The sequence below is a fragment of the Mustela erminea genome, chromosome 17 (genome assembly GCF_009829155.1).
Source record: "Mustela erminea isolate mMusErm1 chromosome 17, mMusErm1.Pri, whole genome shotgun sequence".
Classification (NCBI taxonomy): Eukaryota; Metazoa; Chordata; class Mammalia; order Carnivora; family Mustelidae; genus Mustela; species Mustela erminea.
The window spans coordinates 38,600,521-38,618,840 of NC_045630.1; the positions used below are offsets into that span (position 1 = coordinate 38,600,521).

The 18,320-nt window shown below is 38.2% G+C and overlaps 1 protein-coding gene across 2 annotated transcripts in view; it reads left to right on the top strand.

The window, feature by feature from the left end:
- The window catches only part of CRB1 (crumbs cell polarity complex component 1), a 147,513-nt gene that overhangs the window by 89,213 nt on the left and 39,980 nt on the right, over positions 1-18,320 (top strand). For both annotated transcript variants that reach the window (XM_032317053.1, XM_032317054.1), the window contains 3 exons: positions 6,847-7,803; positions 13,616-14,163; positions 15,610-15,775. In XM_032317053.1, coding sequence (XP_032172944.1) covers positions 6,847-7,803; positions 13,616-14,163; positions 15,610-15,775 — 1,671 coding nt within the window. The remainder of the gene's footprint in view (positions 1-6,846; positions 7,804-13,615; positions 14,164-15,609; positions 15,776-18,320) is intronic.

Here is an 18,320-nt window from a genome sequence, read left to right on the forward strand (position 1 = left end):
GTTTAATGCACTTTACTGTGTCCACTTTATAGATGAAGAAACTTCAACTTAAAGAAATTAGCTATTTGCCCAAGTTTATAGCCTCATAAGTATTAAAGCTGGGATTTAAAACACATTTTCATTTGATCTTTAGTCAATATTTATTCTACTTCATTCTGGATCCCTGAGGACTACTAGAAACTCTTTCCAAGATGATCCATTAATAAGAACTCTGAATACGTCACCTCCCCTCCCCACCCCACCATCACCAGCTAGCCCCAGTGGATTAACTTCTTCCTTCAGTCTCCGGGGTCCCTGTCTGCCCAACATTTCCTAAAACTGTATACTTGACTAAACTCTATGCCCCATGAAGCAGGACTATGTCAAGTTTCACTCATCATCATATCTCTAGATCCAGCATCTGTTAGAAGGATGAATGAGTAATAAATGAATGAAAAAAATACACTATTGCAATGTCTTTTGCTTTATATCTTTTCCGCCTGATCTCCTGGTTTCCTTCACAACTTCTCTGACATCAGTTCCATGGCATATTTTGAAGGTCAGGTCCTAGTCCATGATAAAGCCCTAACAACAGCCTCATGATATAGTTACCGCCCCTCTCAGGTCTTACTTTCATCTTTACTAAGGCTTCCAAGAGATAAGGTCTCAGCCTGAAGAAATTGCTCTCTAATGGTTAGAATTTCAGGCACTGTGGTAGTCTGTGGGACTCAGTGACCTTCTAGTCTATACTGTCCAGGCGAATCCTCGGTAGGTCTTCAGGTCCCCCTTTCAGAAAATATTTAAAAAAATATTTAAAAAAAATCTTATTTGACTCCCCAAAACTTATTTTTCTAGGATAATAATGTCCATGTGTGGTGTAGGATCATAGTAACATTCACAAGTCTGACTTGAAAAGGGGAGGTACCATGTGTTAAGTAGAAAGAGTAGCTAAAAATATAACAAAGTCTGCTTGGTAAGCAGCATAAATGGGTCTTATGCTAAGCCCCACTGACCCAGTCTGGGAGGTGAACGAGGCAGGACTAAGTCCACACACTTTACCTGAGAGAAAGAGGGCGACGTTGAAAAACAAGCCCCCACTTTTGGAAATGGTATGAAATCATCAGGAACTGGCTTTGTCAACCCAGTAGGTGTTTGGATGGATCTCTCTTTCTACAGAAAAATGTTTGGATCCAAGACACAAGGTTTTCACATTTTAATGGCAATGCTCATAGGTAACTCTTTTTTTTATTACTTATATAAGCTAACCGATACCACTGTTAGAGTTTTTAAGATGTTTATTTAACAATTTATATTAATGATATGATAAATATTACTATCAAGGGAAGATTTGAATTTTCAAGTGAAATAAATTCACTCAAAGCAATGAGTAAAGGAAACACGTATGCACTGAACTCTTGGTCTTTATATTCCATTTTTTCTTGGATTTTGATTTATGAAAAAAAAAATATCCAATCAATTAAAATAGAGAAAGATGAGATTCATTTGTATTCAAGTTTTTGTAGAAATAATTTCTTATTAGATATTTTATTAACTACGACTTTCAGCAAAGTGAGAATGGAACTAAAAGTCATTTTAATAGTCAATGATAATTTGTATTAAACAAAGTCTATATCTTTTTGATCCATTAATATTATATATTCTGATGAAAATATGGGATATATCAGATAGTAAAAATTTTCCCTATTATGATTATTTTTGAAATAGTCTTATAATAGAACCAGATACCAAACTAAAAGAACTTTAGAAAAATAAAATAAAGTGACAGTTTTTAGTTAATTAAATAAACTGGTTCACATAAAAAAACAACAGTAAGCTTCAAGCAATCCACTTCATACTCTAAATACATGGACATAAATAACCAATTCATTGTCACTAAAGCCCCATTAAGAAGACTGAAAGACACAGGTAATCCTTAATCCCTTTATCTTGATTGACAGCAGATCTTATTCTCTGCAGCCAGTAGAATAGCCAATAAAAGAAGTTACAATCTTGTCTCCCACTTTTAGTTTGCTGGGTTCATCAATTAAATATGTCTGACCTTATTTTACATTGGAGATGTTAATAGAACTGGTTTTAAACAAGGCAAAAGTACAAATAACTGTGCATTGTTCTACTTTTAATATCTAATTCTGTTTATATGCATTAGACTTAATACAGGCTTTCTCTTCTTTTTAAAAATTTTTTTTTTAATTTTGTCCATGATGGTAAAATCTAAAATTTAGCTTCTCTGCTTATACTTAAAGGAAAAAACATAATCAAGTTATTGGTAGTTATTTTGTGAAAGATCAAATGTGTTAACTGTAAGAATCATAAGAAAAAATATAATAAGCAACAGAGAAAAAAGGATTACCACTTGCCCCTACTTGCTGACCAAGGATGAATGAATGAGTAATACCAGAAATTTAAAGGACTTAAATGTCTTATTTTATTTTATTTTATTTTATTTTATTTTATTTTATTTTATTTATTTGACACAGAGAGAGAGAGAGATCACAAGTAGGCAGAGGTGGGGAGAAGCAGGCTCCCTGCTGAGCAGAGAGCTCAATGCCGGTCTCCATCCCAGGACCCTGAGATCATGACCTGAGCTGAAGGTCCAGGCTTAACCCACTGAGCCACCCAGGTGCCCCAGGACTTAAATGTCTTGTAGCAGAACCCAGTAGTCTTAGGTGTGAACAATTTTAGTAGCTGTCTCTGTGTCTAATTGTGTCTGGTTTCTTCTCATTTTATTGTGACAAGTCCCTGTGTCACTGATCTTTTTGAGAAACCATGTTGGTCCTCCATTCAACAGTTACCCATTTTTTCCCCCTGCATTCAGAAAGTAAATAAACAAACAGATGAATAAATAAAGCAAAACTATAAAAACTGTATATCCCCAGGCCTTCTCCATGCTGGCTGTATTTAATCTTTCTGACTTGATTTTTCCTACATAAATCCTCTATACCAACAAGATTGATAAATTCACCATCACTTCTAAATGTCTTATGCTTTTCCATTGATCTGTTTTTGCTTAGTCAGTTATTTCTGCATACTTTTTTGTCAAATAGATCCATACTCGAAAACCTGTACTAAATCCTATCTCTTTCCAGCCTTCCTCACCCAGGCTAGGCTGAAAAGTTATCTCTGTCTGGAGACAAATCTGCAAATCTTCTCTGAAGTCCCCTGAGTTTGAACCTCACATATTAACCACACATTCATTGGGAATCTGCTCTTTACATTGTATTTTCATAAATATGTATGTTATTCTAATGTAATTATAATATAATATTATCAGGGTAAGCATATTGAGGCCAGGTCTGTCTCTTCTACTTTGCCATCCTCTGTGAGGGTAGGGCACAGAGAAGATATTTTGTAAATTTGAAAAACCAATACACTGGAGTTTCAACTAAGAGGTCAGGGTAGGGTCACTGTGAGGTACCAAAGCAAAAAACAACAACAACAAAACTGTGATGCAGAATGTCAAAATAAATCCTAGGCTTTAGGCTTCGAAATGTTTATGCATTTTAAGTATATATGACAGTTCTTAAAAGGCAATTTGAAGCAATGAGTCTGTAACGAAAGTTTTTTGGGAGAATTTTGCTGCTGTGCTTTGAGTTGTACCCCACCGCCCAGTTTTAGGGTCTGGTAGCTAGATCCTGACCCCAAGCAGAACAAATTGCTTTAAGAAGAATCCAGTCTTACCTAAATTTGAGGAGGGGCTGGGTGGCATAGGCAACTTAGACCAGATTCTCTAGCTACAGGAGGAATCTACAATCTAACCTAAGGCAACAGGAAAGAGAGAGAGTGAGAAAGGCTGCTGAGTTGTGCAGGGAAGTCAGTGTGCCCCTCTCCAACCATAGGTCAAAGTCAGATGAGCCCCCAGGCCCGCATGGGGAACTCATGGTAGGAATATCAAGCAGTAGTCAGTGTGAAGGAGATCCTGCCCAACAAGCTTCTGTCAGAGGGTGAGGGAGCCCCAACAGAGAGAGTTGGTGAAGACGAGAACCTCAGTAAGCCAAGAGTGCGGGGGCTGGGGAGACACAGGGATAGCAACTGGTCAAAGGAGAAGCAATGTCTGCCTCACAGGGGTCTCTGGGGATTCAGATGGAGGAACAGAGCCAGGAAGGAAAAGTTTTCCCTGAATTAAATGTATGTAAAGTCAAAGTGGGAGGAAAAATAAAGTACTTAGCTTTGATTATGGCCCATGAGTTTTTTTGTATTCCTTCTAATTAATGATTACTGATCATTTTTTTTTGCCTCAAAATCCTATGAAAATCGAATTTAAGTAAAATATCTTCCAAGACAGGGGCACCTGGGTGGCTCAGTTGGTTAAGCAGTTGACTCTTGATTTCCGTTCAGGTCATGATCTCAGGGTCCTGGGAGAGAGCTCCACCATATCGGGCTCCATGCCTAGTGGGAAGTCTGCTCCCGGATTCTCTCTCTCCCTCTGCGTCTGCCCCTCCCTCACCCACTTGCATGCTCTCACTTTCTCTCTCTCTCAAATAAATACATAAATCTTTTTTAAAAAATCTTCCAATCCAAACGTTTGTATTTTTCACAAATTCGGTTAAATTAAATTTATATTAAAACACTCCTTTAGAATATAGCCTATAATTCCTGTGTCAGTTTTCTTTACTTATAAGGATGATTACATAACAAATAAATCAGTTTAGGGCGCCTGGGTGGCTCAGTGGGTTAAGCCTCTGCCTTCGGATCAGGTCATGATCTTGGAGTCCTGGGATGGAGCCCTGCATCAGGCTCCCTGCTCAGTGGAGAGCTGCTCCCTCCTCTCTCTCTCTGCCTGCCTCTCTGCCTACTTGTGATCTCTGTCTGCCAAATAAATAAATAAAATATTTTTTAAAAAAGCAAAACAAATAAATCAGTTCAATTTGGTTTTACTTTTCCTGCTCATCAAGCTTTTTATAATGCGTATATGCTCAGCCCTCTAGAGGTGCTGTGGGAGTTTCTAAGAGAATAAATATTCACTCTTCTCACAGAGCTTGAAATACTTTTGATCAACGAGCTGGTGTGAAAGCAATCCAAGTAGTGTAAAAATATGACACAATCTTATGAAGAGTCTAGATGGCATACGTAATGGCAGAGGGCAAAGATTAACAATGGAAACATTTATCTGAAAATCTGCATAAGAAGAGCACTTCAGGTTTTAGATTGGATCAGATTAAATGCATTATAAATATTTTAATCACCTTACCAAGGTCTTCATTAATCAATTCAAAAATTACCAAGTGTCAAATGTGGGCATGACACTATGCTATGGTTTAGACATATTTTGGTGAATAAAACAGATACTTTCTCTTCCCTCATGAAGAGTACAATGTAATGAGATTCTAGCCTAATGTGCTTATTATGTAAAGTTATGCAATTTGTGGGTCACTCCATATGCCCACACCTTCCAAACAGTCTCTCTCAATGACTATAGTACTGTTTGAATTTGGTCATTAGAGGGTATTTCCTTTGGTTATTACTTCTTAATAACAGCCAACACTGATTGATAATTTATTATATATCAAGCAATGTTGCGATCATCTTATGATCATGTTAGATGATCATCATGTAGATGTGGGATTAATTCTAACTTTTAAAAGCCCTGTGATGTAAGGACTATTATTAACCCCATTTTGTAGATGAGAAAACAGGACACAAAAAAATGAATGTAACCTGCTCACAGCCTTGCTAAAATTCAGATCCAACCTTATCAGTATAAGAGCCTTTGATTAAATTTTTGTAATTTAAACTTTCTACTTAATGTTTTTTTTTTATATTTTATGTACTTTTAATACATATGTGTAGGTAGGGAATTAAATGGGAAAGTAAGAACACATATTAGTAATAACAGTAAGTGAGAATGCACTAAGTTATCAGTTAAAGAACAGATGATGCCAGATTGGATTTTAAAAACCTAGAAACCGATTGTGGGAGTGCTTTGGAGTTTAGACTTCAGTCTTTCTAAGCCTCAGTATCTTCTGTAAAAGAAAGCTGAGAAAACCCACACTGAAACCTTCAGAAGAATGTGGTAGCCACAGACACATTATGTAGATGAAGGTGTCCGGGAAACCAGACGGTGCTCTATACATATCAATCATTGTTAACCTCTTTGTTTGAACTTCACTGGAAAAGCAATAACCATCACTCTTGAAAGGTGTTCTAGTTCTTCTTCTTACTTTCATTACATGAATTCTAATAATTCTCTACTTAGAGACTTGGAATCAGGAAAAAGAGGAAAGGAAAGTGAAGTTAAAACTATAAGAGCATGTTATGGGTTATATTTCATGATTTATGGAATTATGGAAAAAAGTACACAAGAGTAAACAGGGCCTTTCTTCATCTTAGAAGCTGTCCATGGTGAAGGTTGTCTAGACCATCTGTATATCTGGAAAACATTAGTTTTAGGGATTATGGGGAGATAAAAACAAGGTAAGAGGTAAAATCACCAATTTCAAGTAAAAAAGAGCAAAATCAGCAGCCTGGGACAGGATAAACAGTATCACAGAATGGAATCCCCACATAAATAATTTATTATCAAGCATCGCTTTTTCTCTATCACTTTTATGATACTGAGTGTCACGTACATGTCTGACAATAGTAGTTTGAGTCAACCCCTATATTTGGTAAATAGCCTGTTTCTAGAGGAAGAATTGAGGGTCTTCCATGATTGCACTTGTCTGCACAACACACACAGAATGATATAATCAATTTTAACTTCCTTGAAAACTATTCACATTTTATTCCATTACTGTCCTAAAACTGAGCTAGCTCTCCACTTCCACAGATCATACATGGAAATCATGTGAAACTTGTATTTTTGATCTCAACATATGCAATTTCAACCAATTCTTTATTATTTAACAGGGATCCACTGCGAAGAAGACTTGGATGAATGCTCTTCAAACCCTTGCCAAAATGGTGGTACCTGTGAGAACTTACCTGGTCATTATACTTGCCACTGCCCATTTGATAACCACTCGGGAACATTTTATGGAGGAAGGAACTGTTCTGATATTCTCCTGGGATGTACCCATCACCAGTGTCTGAATAATGGAATATGCATCCCTCACTTCCAAGATGGCCAGCATGGATTCAGCTGCCTGTGTCCCCCTGGCTACACTGGGTCATTGTGTGAACTTGTCACCACACTTTCTTTTGAAGGTGATGGCTTCCTGTGGATCACAAGTGGCCCACTTATAGAAGAGGGCTTAGCTTGTCACATAGCCCTCAGATTCCAGACTGTTCAGCCAATGGCCCTCCTACTTTTCCGAGGCAACAGGGATATGTTTATAATGTTGGAGTTGCTAAGTGGCTACATTCATTTATCAATCCAAGTCAATAATCAGACAAAGGTGCTCCTCTACATTTCCCACAACACCAGCGACGGAGAATGGCATTCAGTGGAGGTGATGTTTGCAGAGGCTGTGACCCTTACTTTACTTGACAACTCTTGTAAAGAGAAATGCATCATGAAAGCTCCTTCTCCATTTGAAAGTGATCAATCAATATGTGCTTTTCAAAACTCCTTTTTGGGTGGTTTACCCAGAGACACGGCCAGCAGTGTCATTGCTCTGCGTAACCTCTACAATATACCATCCACACCTTCATTTGTAGGCTGTCTCCAAGACGTTAAAATTGATTCGAATCACATTACTCCAGAGGCCATTTCATCTGGCTCGTCTTTCAATGTCAAGGCAGGCTGCGTGAGAAGGGATTGGTGTGAAAGACAACCTTGTCAAAACAGAGGACGCTGCATCAACTTGTGGCTGAATTACCAGTGTGACTGCTACAGACCCTACAAAGGCCCAAACTGCCTGAGAGGTGAGAGAGGGCTGGGCACCCAGGAGGACGGTGCCTCAGAACAGCGCGGTAACAAAAACAGCCATTGGGCCATTCCTCTTACGAAACGTAATGACCCCTCAGCACTTCTGCTTCTGGTTGCCAACTAACGAGAAAAAAGAGAAGGCTAGTAATGTGCATTAATTAATTTTGAGTGGATTCATTAGACACCAAGATGTCATTCATGCAGAGAAGTAAAAAAAAAAAAAAAAGTAAAAAATAAATTAAGCCGATAGCTCCAACTAAATGAGTTTTCATCTTGATATGTTTACAAAGTGTTACTATAAATTGTGGTGTGTCAGAAATGTGCTATAAATCATATTTGAAAGAGAGATAATCTGTTAGAGAAAAGGACCATTAGACATGAAACTAGTCAATGCCAAGTATTGGCACAATGTCTTGTGCGTAGTAGATTCTTAGGAAATATTTACTTCCTTGCTACCCATTCTATGCAATTCCCACTTGCTCCCAAACCATGCTCATGTTTAGCACTTTTATAAACCACTGGTTCTATTCAGAGGTGTATTTTCCAGGGCTACTTTGGAGAAAACGGATATTCTACCGACGTGTCCTAAGGAAAGGAAGGAAGGAAGGGAGGGAGTGAGGAAGGATGGAAGAAAGGAAGAAAATGTGGGTAGGGACAACAGTGAAAGTTTATAGATACCATAAACTAATTGATCTGATTTTTCTAGCAAATCACAGCTTTAAATGTATTTTAAGATCTTTAACTTCCACCGTTGTTCCAAAGACTGCTGTTGATAGTGATCAATACATAGGTTTCTTTTCATTATTATCATCATGCCTTGAAAATGTCTAAGAGGTAATTGCAACAGACTGCTTTGAAGTTCAGCTGTAATTTACCCTATGATTTTAGAGCAACTTGAAGTAGGACAACATCTGGTAAATAGTCTTCTCTGCTTTATATGAACTAAAATTAAAACCAGTCTTAGCCTATACCCTATTCCATGTATGAATGGCTAAGAGTTATTAGAAACTATTCATGGGTCTCCCTGCTAACCACAATATTCATTACAAATCATGGCCCTGTTTGACAATGAGGTATGGCATCTACTAGCTCTATGTAATATTTTAAATAGAATGGCAAGTTGTTTTGTGATTTTTTTTTAAAGGAGAAAAGGGGAAATTATGCTGAGGCACTGTTCACTTTTTGAAGAAAAATTTAATTGACCCAAAGGCAATATTTTTACTACATATACAAAATAACAAACAGATGCTGACTTGTTTTGACTGGCTTCCAAATGCAGCGACCCATAAGGTTAATACTGACTGCGGTAATGCTAACTGTCCTGTAAATAGTTTCAAGGGATGCCAGTCCAGTGGGTTCTGGTTTTCTTTAGTTTATTTTTTCCAACTTGGAAAATCATGATGTTTTGAAACAACGTTCCTGAATTTGTTACGTGCCCTACCTCCCCCAGTTGCTTTACCCTCCTACCACGCCCCCCACCATTTGAAACTGTTTAGCCCTCGTGGAAATTCTTGGCTTCAAACGTGAGCTATATAGGGAGGGAGTTCTGTAAAATCTTTCCAAAATCCAAAATCTCTTTCCAAAAATTCTCAGTATAAATTTAAGAAAGGTTATATTTTTCATATGGCCTCAGTCGTAAAACTAAAATATGCTGTATTGGTGTTATATATTATGTTTGCTGGGGAGTTTATTCTCATTACAAAGATGCTTACAGGCTATAGTGAGAACACGGAGCCTTTCTATCATTGCACATGTACTCCCAATAGAGAGAAGAGGTACTAACTCTTACCAAGGCAAACTTCATTCAGTTAAGGATCTTGGCTCAGTATTTCCCAACCCATTGAAATGAACAAGCAGGATCAATGGAGGATTTAGTTGGCTGACTAAACATGAATAACATGGAAATATCCAATATTTTTGCATTGATCTTTTAGAAATAATCCAATGTCTCAATAAGGGGAGTTTTGGAAAGTGTTTCTCAAAGCTTAGTTCCCAGAGCTGTCTCAACATATCTTCTTGTGTTGACAGTGTCTAAGACCGTGCAGCTGCCAAGATGCCATTCAGAATGAAAACCTCTTGTCTTCTACAGAATACTTTTTATTTGTAGAAGCAATTTACATATGATTTATCTTCAGTCATACATCTAGTCATACATCGATCGTGCCTGCCGAAGGTAGTGACCAAAATTCTCCTTACATACTTTTAGAAATGAAGAACTCATTTATTCTATCTTTCCAGAAACTGCCCTAAGGCTGTTTCTTATACCAAAATAAAATATGATTGCTTAGAGTTTTCCTTCATTGGCAGCATTGTGACGCTTGAAATCATACTAATATAAGTCTTCCATTTTCTTCTTCTTGGGAGCACTTCAATATTTGAAGTATCTCGTACCATCCAAGCCATCACTTCTATCATGCTAAACATATCCAGTTTCTTCTAACATTTTCCATCTGACAGAGCTTTCACACACTTCATCAGCTGCTCCCTTGTTGCTTGCTTTGGAATGAATTTGCTTATCTGGTTCTTAGATATGCCCGATGATGCAGAGTGACACAAAACTACAACCTCTCTTTCTAGATAATGTTCTTCTGTTTTCAGCCCAATATTACATTGACCTTTTGGCAACTACATTCTACGCTTGGCTCACTTTGAATCATGCTTACTTACGGTGCCACAAAATCCTGTTTCTTCCACCCTCAATGAGGTATATTTGGAAGCAAGAGGCTTTTATTTACTCTAGTAAATTTGACCTTGTTGTATTCTACCAGTCAGAACTTGAAGCTGTTTTTCATCTGCATTTAACATCCCTCTTTATGCCATATGAGCAACACAGTTGAGAATCACTCCTCCCATGTTTACAGACAAGTCATATATGGCTTCAGGTGTTTCCAAAAATCATGTAGTAAATCACATTCTCTGACTACTTGCTTGTGATTTTGGAAGAAGAATGGGATTTTTGGAGACACAAGCGTCTAAGAAAAAAAAAATAAACAAACAAAAGACCCCCCTAAAACAGCTCTGTGTTCTGTCTTTTAAGTTGGATCCACAAAGTGATCTGCAGGCATTCTAGGATGACCAGCAGGGTCCCTGTCACCCATGAGGTTGAATGATTTTGTGCATATTCTCAAACCTCAGGAGTTTCAAGAGCCACATTTTCCTATTAAACATTTTATCTCATATGAAAGTGCCGCAGTGTATTCAGAGACGTTAACCTCTTCAAATGGCTTATTTTATTTAATAGTACACTTTGATAGCTACCTGTAGTTGCCCGGAGCAGGTGGTCTCCAAACACAGATTCAAAATGCAGTATTCCTATAGAAAATCAAGTCAGAGTTATGCATATGTAGCCTTTTATGCAGGAGGTCTTCAAACACAGATGATGCCCAAGCAAGTTTTTTTTTTTTTTAAGAGTTTATTTATTTATTTGTCAGAGAGAGAGAGAGCAAGAGCGAGCACAGGCAGACAGAGTGGCAGGCAGAGTCAGAGGGAGAAACAGGCTCCCTGCCGAGCAAGGAGCCCGATGTGGGACTCGATCCCAGGACGCTGGGATCATGACCTGAGGCGAAGGCAGCTGCCCAACCAACTGAGCCACCCAGGCGTCCCAGCCAAGCAAGTTTTAACTGTAGTTCAGCTACACTAAAATACATCTTACCTTTTGCCCAAACTTCAGCTGGACCATGGCGATATTGAAACACAATGAAATACGGTAAAATCTGTCTTGTTTCTGATTAGCAATGGGATGTAAAAACTTGAAGGTAGCCATCTCTTCAAGACCTCTCTCATCACATTCATCAGTGATGAGAGAGGTCAATTTTCATTTGACCTCTCAAATGGTCAATTTTCATTTACTGCCCCTCTTTTGACATGATACCTGTTGCTGCAACAGTAAACACAGTTAACTGCTCGCTCTTCCTGACAACTCTTTCCTCCCTAGGCATGTGGGACATCACTCTCTCTTGGTTCTCCTCTTATCTTACTGGCTGCTTTTTTGTCATCTCCTTTACCTCCAAATCCAAATGTCTGGTGCTTAAGGACTCAGTTCTTGGACCCGTTCTTTCCTCTGTATGTACTCACTCTCTTGGTGATCTCATCCAGTCTTGTGGCTTTAAATAGCAATAATTACAATGACAAATCCAAAATCATTCTAGCTAGAAGGAGACATCCCCAGAATGTCTCCTCTGTTCCTCTACAGCTAACTGTTTACTAGACATTTCCACCTAGATACCTAAAAGGGCACCTCAAATTTAATATGGACTCTCACTTTCCCCCCAGTTCTGTGCCTCTTGTTTTCTTTTCAGTATTTGCAAATGGAAATTCAATGCTTCTAGCTGTTTAGGAAACAAAACAACAACAAAAAAAACCCAAACAAACAAACAAAAAAACCCACGTTGGCATTGAACTGCTGAACTTGTCCTAGAAAATCATGTAGGTTCTACCTTCAAAATAGTTCCAAAATCTGTTTCTCATTACCTTCTCCATTACCATTGATCCAAGCCATCATTCCTTCTCCCTTGAGTTTCTGAAACAGTATCTCTACATTCTTTTAGTTCTTGTTCAAATGTTATCAAAGAGATATCAGAGAGTATTTCTCTCACTACTGTATTAAAAAATTGCAACTCTAGTTCTATCCCCAGCACCTATTCCCTTTCCCTACCTGATTTATTGTATATCTAAAGACTTACCACCTCCTGACATACTATATAGTTTGTTTCTTTAACTGTGTCTGGTCTGTGTCTACCAACTAGAATATAAGCCTTAAGATGATGGGAAATTTAGGGGCACCTGGGTGGCTCAGTCAGTTAAGCATCCAACTCTTGATTTTAGTTCATGATCTTGGGCTCATGATCTTGGGATCATGAGAGCGAGCCCCACATCAGGCTCCACACTGGGTGTGGGGACTGGCAGTAAGATTCTCTCCTCTCCCTCTCCCTCTGTCCAACACCCCCAACCTCAAAAAAAAGAAAAGAAAGAAAAAGAAAAAAAGACAGGAACTTTAGTTCCTACAATATCATCAATATTTTGGAGAGTAAGGGTTCATTTGTATACATCTCAAGAGTTTTATTGAGTTGACGTACGAGGATAGTTTCGCCATATTAGTGCATGACTAACTTCTTTAAAGAAATGCTGGGTGAGTTCAGTGCCCAGCTTTGCCCCCCTCCTACTACTTGTCTGTCTCCCATGCCTCTCCCAACTAGGGCCACAGAAGGAAGATTTCTCTTTCTTTGTTCAACTCCCTTGCCTTTTATTTTATTTGCAGAATCATGCCCAAAGGGGATTTGCGAATCTAATTCTTGATCCCTGTCCTTTAGTAAAAATGATTAGACTTAATGACATTTGTTTCCCCGTGTCCTCAAATAGCAAAGATGGCAGATGCCTGAACAGTGCTTTGAGATGTTACCGGAAAAGATCTTATTCCTCAGATTTCTTCCAGTATGTCGGAGGACAGAATATCTAATATTCCGTCATTAAACCCCAGCATTTTAGGGCAGGGACGGAGAGGTAAATCGTAACTTTATCAGCACAGAGATCTTTCTTTTTTACGTTTTGTGAGCAGTGGGCCTCAACTATAAACTATAAACCAAAATGTAGTTATTTTCAGAAAAGTCAGTAAACCAAGTAAATTTCAGTCAACTCAGAAGTTTTGAGAAATGAGGCCAAAATGTTATTCTATTGAAAAAGCCTGTTCTAGTCTTTAAAAAATACGTATAGGGGTATATTTGTGTGTGTGTGTTTTCATCTTGTGGCCCTTCTTACTTGAGTCTTAAAATGTTTCTTCTGTGTTTCTCCTCCTCTATTTTGTCACTGAAGAGTATGTGGCAGGTAGATTTGGCCAGGATGACGCCACGGGATATGCTGCTTTTAATCTTGACGAGAGTTATGGAGAGAACTTCACCATCTCTATGTTTGTTCGCACACATCGACCATCAGGCTTACTCCTAGCTTTGGAAAACAGGACTTATCAATACATCCGTGTTTGGCTAGAGCATGGCAGACTAGCAATGCTGCATCCAGATTCTTCCAAGTTAGTAGTAAAGTTTGTTCTTAGTGATGGAAATGTCCACTTGATATCTTTGAAAATCAAGCCAAATAAAATTGAACTATATCAGTCTTCACAGAACCTAGGATTTGTTTTTGCCCCTACGTGGAAAATCCAAAAAGGAGATGTCATCTACATTGGTGGCTTGCCTGACGGACCAGAGACCGAAGCTAATGGTGGCTTCTTTAAAGGCTGTATCCAAGATATAAGATTAAACAACCAGAATCTGGAATTCTTCCCCAGTTCAACAAACAATGCATCCCACAATCCAGTTCTTGTCAATGTAACCCAAGGCTGTCCTGGAGACAACATGTGCAAGGTAGGATTTTCACACCAACTATGTCTATATTGTATGTTCACCTGTTGTTTCATTAAATAATTTATTATAACCATTCTTTGTATGTGAAGATAACATTACTGACCCACCAGCCAGAATAACACTTCATCAATATTTTTCCAGCAAGACTGGAGGATTTATATGGAGCCATTAAAAAAATGGCTTTGACCTTGGTGGCATCATGGTCTATTTAACCATCCAAGATATCTCCAGCCACAGGCTTCTATTGCCCCAACAACAAATTGCTCAAGAATAATAATATTTTAACTCCCAAACTCTTAATGGTATCCCAGAGATCTAACTGAATTAACTCATTTTGGAAGAGATCATCATATCATGTATTTTAAATGCCCAGCTATCACTGTTTTTGACTATAAAGTCAACAACAACAAGAAACCCAGAATGGTAACTTTCTTCTGGTAGTTGGACTTGAAATTCTCCAAAATATATTTTCTCTGAGCCTATGTTTTACTTTATGTATTTTTTATGCTCTTCCAAAAGCTATTCAAATATGTGAATCTGTCAGCTCTGCATGACCTTTCAAAGGAAACGCATTTATATCTTTTGAACATTTATTGAGCTCTGACTACCGCCATGCACTGGTCTTGCTTCTAAATGTACAAAAATGAATCCTGTTCATATGACTAGAGGAGTACTGCCAATGTGCCAGGCAGTGCTTTACATAGATGAATCCATTTAATTCTGCTGAAGGACTGCTGGGTACAACCAGCATTGTTATTACCCATTTATGTCAATGATAGATAAGGAAACTGAAGTTTAGAAAGGTTATGTAACTCAACTAAATCACATCTTAACAGTGGGACTGAGATCAATACCATCTCAGCTCTCAGAAATTCTCCTTTAAATACTTTCATTTTGGATATTTTGTGAGAAACCTTTTAAGAACTCAGATAATAATAGTATGTTTCTGAGTGAAAGGCCAGCACCTGAAGAGGTCAGTCTTTGGATCCAGAGGCTCTAGGTACCAAGCTTCACCATTGGCCTATTTATTAGGATCTTGGATAACAGGAGGGCCCTCTGCTTCCTCATTAGTAAAAACAGGGGTAATAACCTCTACCTCAAGAGGTAATTGGTGTGATTGAAAGTGCCTTGTAACTTAGAAATTCCAGAGAATGTCATAACACCTTTTAAAATTCTCCTTGTATTGTAGAGAATGGTCTTATCTATTTTCTCTTTCTCATTTCATCTTTCTTTTTGTTTCTTTCTCGCCCCATTTCTCTTTTAGAAAAGAGTTGGCAATGGTAGCAGTAAGTTTTTTTCCATTTGTCAACCAATGGATATAAAAAGTTCAAAGTGTAAATATGTAGAAAATAAGCATTTAAAAAGAACAGATATGGGGTCATGCCTTTACTGTTTCTGTGGTTACTTGCCAGTGCTTTTTACAGCTTTGCTTTCTTTTCTGCTCAGTCCAACCCCTGTCACAACGGAGGTGTGTGCTATTCCCTATGGGATGATTTCTCATGTTCCTGCCCTGCGAACACAGCTGGGAAAGCGTGTGAGCACGTCCAGTGGTGTGAGCTCAGCCCGTGTCCTCCCAGAGCCCAGTGCCAGGCGGTGCCTCGAGGATTTGAATGTAGGTGGAGTTTAAAGTTGTTACCCATCCAATTAAGTTGGGTATTTCAGTTCCATGAGGCAACCCAAGAAAAAGAATTCAGACAAAACCTGCTCTCCGAAGGAACCTGTGGCTCTTTCCCCTGACTTGAGAAGTACCATAAACCTAACATCATCATCATCATCATCATATAATAATAATAATAATAATATTCAGATTGGCTTCATGCCTCATCCTGCCCCCTGGATTTCCTTGGGGGTGAAGGGGAGATGGGGAGTAGAGGTCAGAGCAACACCAGACCTAGATCTTTGATTATTTAAAGCTAATTTCTGGAGAAATTAACCAAGTAATATTTGAGTTTCCTTTCCTCATTGTTGGGAATACACAGTCACGTGCTAGTGTGAGCTCACGGCCTAATGTTAACCATGAAGCCTCAGGCAGTTCACACAGTTTCTGTAATCTAAAGCTTTCACTGTAAATGCGGATAAAACATATAATTTATAGGTAGATAAAAAGATTTTGTGTGTATGTGATGATTTTATAACCATAAGTATAAAAAGGCAAACACATTGGGCATTCTGATGTTTTCTGAGTCTTTTCCTCAATCTGCAATGTTTCTTTGCCCATCTTCAATACTAAAGACCAATGTTAGCGAATTTGAATACTATTTCACAATTTTGACATATCTACATACTACCCACAATATTATTTACATTTTCTCTTCTCTCCTACTTCAAATAATGCAATAATATAATATTAGTTTTATTGTTAATCTTTCGATAGATGTCTTTAAGTTCTAAAGTTCTTAGTCCCAGTTATGTTCTATAAAAGCATTTACATCGTTTGGAATATTTTCACAGGGTTTAAAAAAAAAAAAAAGAAGAAGAGGATATCTAGAAACAGTGACAGACCGAGAACCATATCCTTGGTGTGTATTGGTCTTTAGTCTATGCATAAAGCAGGTTAGGATTTGGACATATTGCATCTGAAAGAACTTAAATGAATCTTCAATGCTACTGCATTCCCAGTACAGAAAGAGTGGAAAGTTGGCCCCTGGTTTCCCAAAAATTCTCAATAACGTTTTTTTAAAGTACGACTTATCTTAATAAAGGAAGAAAATGTAAACCGATACGAGGGGTAAATTTTTACTAACTGACAGGTATGAACCCTAGAACAGACTTTTGCTACTTTGTGTAATTTTAATTTTATGTGATCTTATGACCCTATTGTATTTTCTTTCAAGAAAGATATATGGAGATGGTTAGGTCTAATAGAATAACATACTCTTGAGAATATAGCTCACCCTGAGTTTGCCTTTAGGGCATCCTATCAGAAAACCGAGGCTTAAAAATTTACAACCCACCTTACATACAGGTGTGTTTATTATGATAAAGTTCCCCAAAGAAAAGGTGAAATACAAATACTGCTATGTATATTGTGATTTTCCCCAGATGAGAAGTGATTTCAGCGTAGTAGTAAAATGAACCTATTTAACATCATAGACCATACTCTTCCTTTCGGAGTTGGAGAGAGCTATCGAGATTTGTTACTTTAACATTTATTTTAAAGCATGGAATAAGACACTTGTTGTTCCTTTCTTTCCTAATCCCAACCCCAAACTTGGTGGGGAAAAACACCACAGTCAAAAGTAATAAAATCAAGAGAAATTTTAATTCAAATAATACATTTGAGTTGTATACGTGAATGAGACGCTTGAATTTTCTCCTGCAGTGGTTTCTAACCATTATCTCAATTTCCCAAACTGAGGACACAGGAATTATTTTTACAGATTTTTTATTTAATGATATTTACCTACAATATGTCTGGCAATGTTCTGGGGGAGAAATACTGAAAAGGCCTGATTTGGGAACAAGTTTGATGTCTTCAACGAATGACGGGAATTTTTTGTGGCGTAGCATGTGACTAAGGAAGAGGATGATAGCAAATGGAATTGAATAGTTAATCAAGGGTCAGATCACCCAGACTTTTGCAGGCACAGCTGAGGCAAAGACAGCATTTTTAAGGGTGATTTTTACTGAAAAGTGCCAGAAAAGGAGAATAGAGAATTCACCACTACCTTGACTAACACAGAGGTCATTGTGACTCGAGTAGCTTGGCTTCGGTGAAGTGACTGGCACAAAAGGCTGAGTGGTGCGTATAAAAAAGAAAACGAGAGACGAGGAACTGGAGAAAATGAGAGTAGAAAGCTATTTAGAGGAGTTGTGGCAGGAAAGGGAATAGAGAATTAAGGAAGCAACGGGAGAAGAGGAGGTGAATCGTGCTTTTGGGTCTTGTGTGTGTTTTGATTGTCTGATGTTGGAGCACATTCAGTATATTTGCGTGCTGGTGGTAAACAACCAGAGGAGAGGGGAAATGATGATGCACAGAACTGCTTGGAGAAAAGCCCCACACACCTGGTGTCGCAGGTCCTGTGAATACAGAAGTCGTGTGAGAGGAAAGGAGACCCACCCAGAAGGTGGAGAACTGGATTTTCTCTACTTAAGTGAATAGTCATAGGTTTTTCCAATACCCTTACCAAGGTCTATGTCTAGTCATGCATTGAATC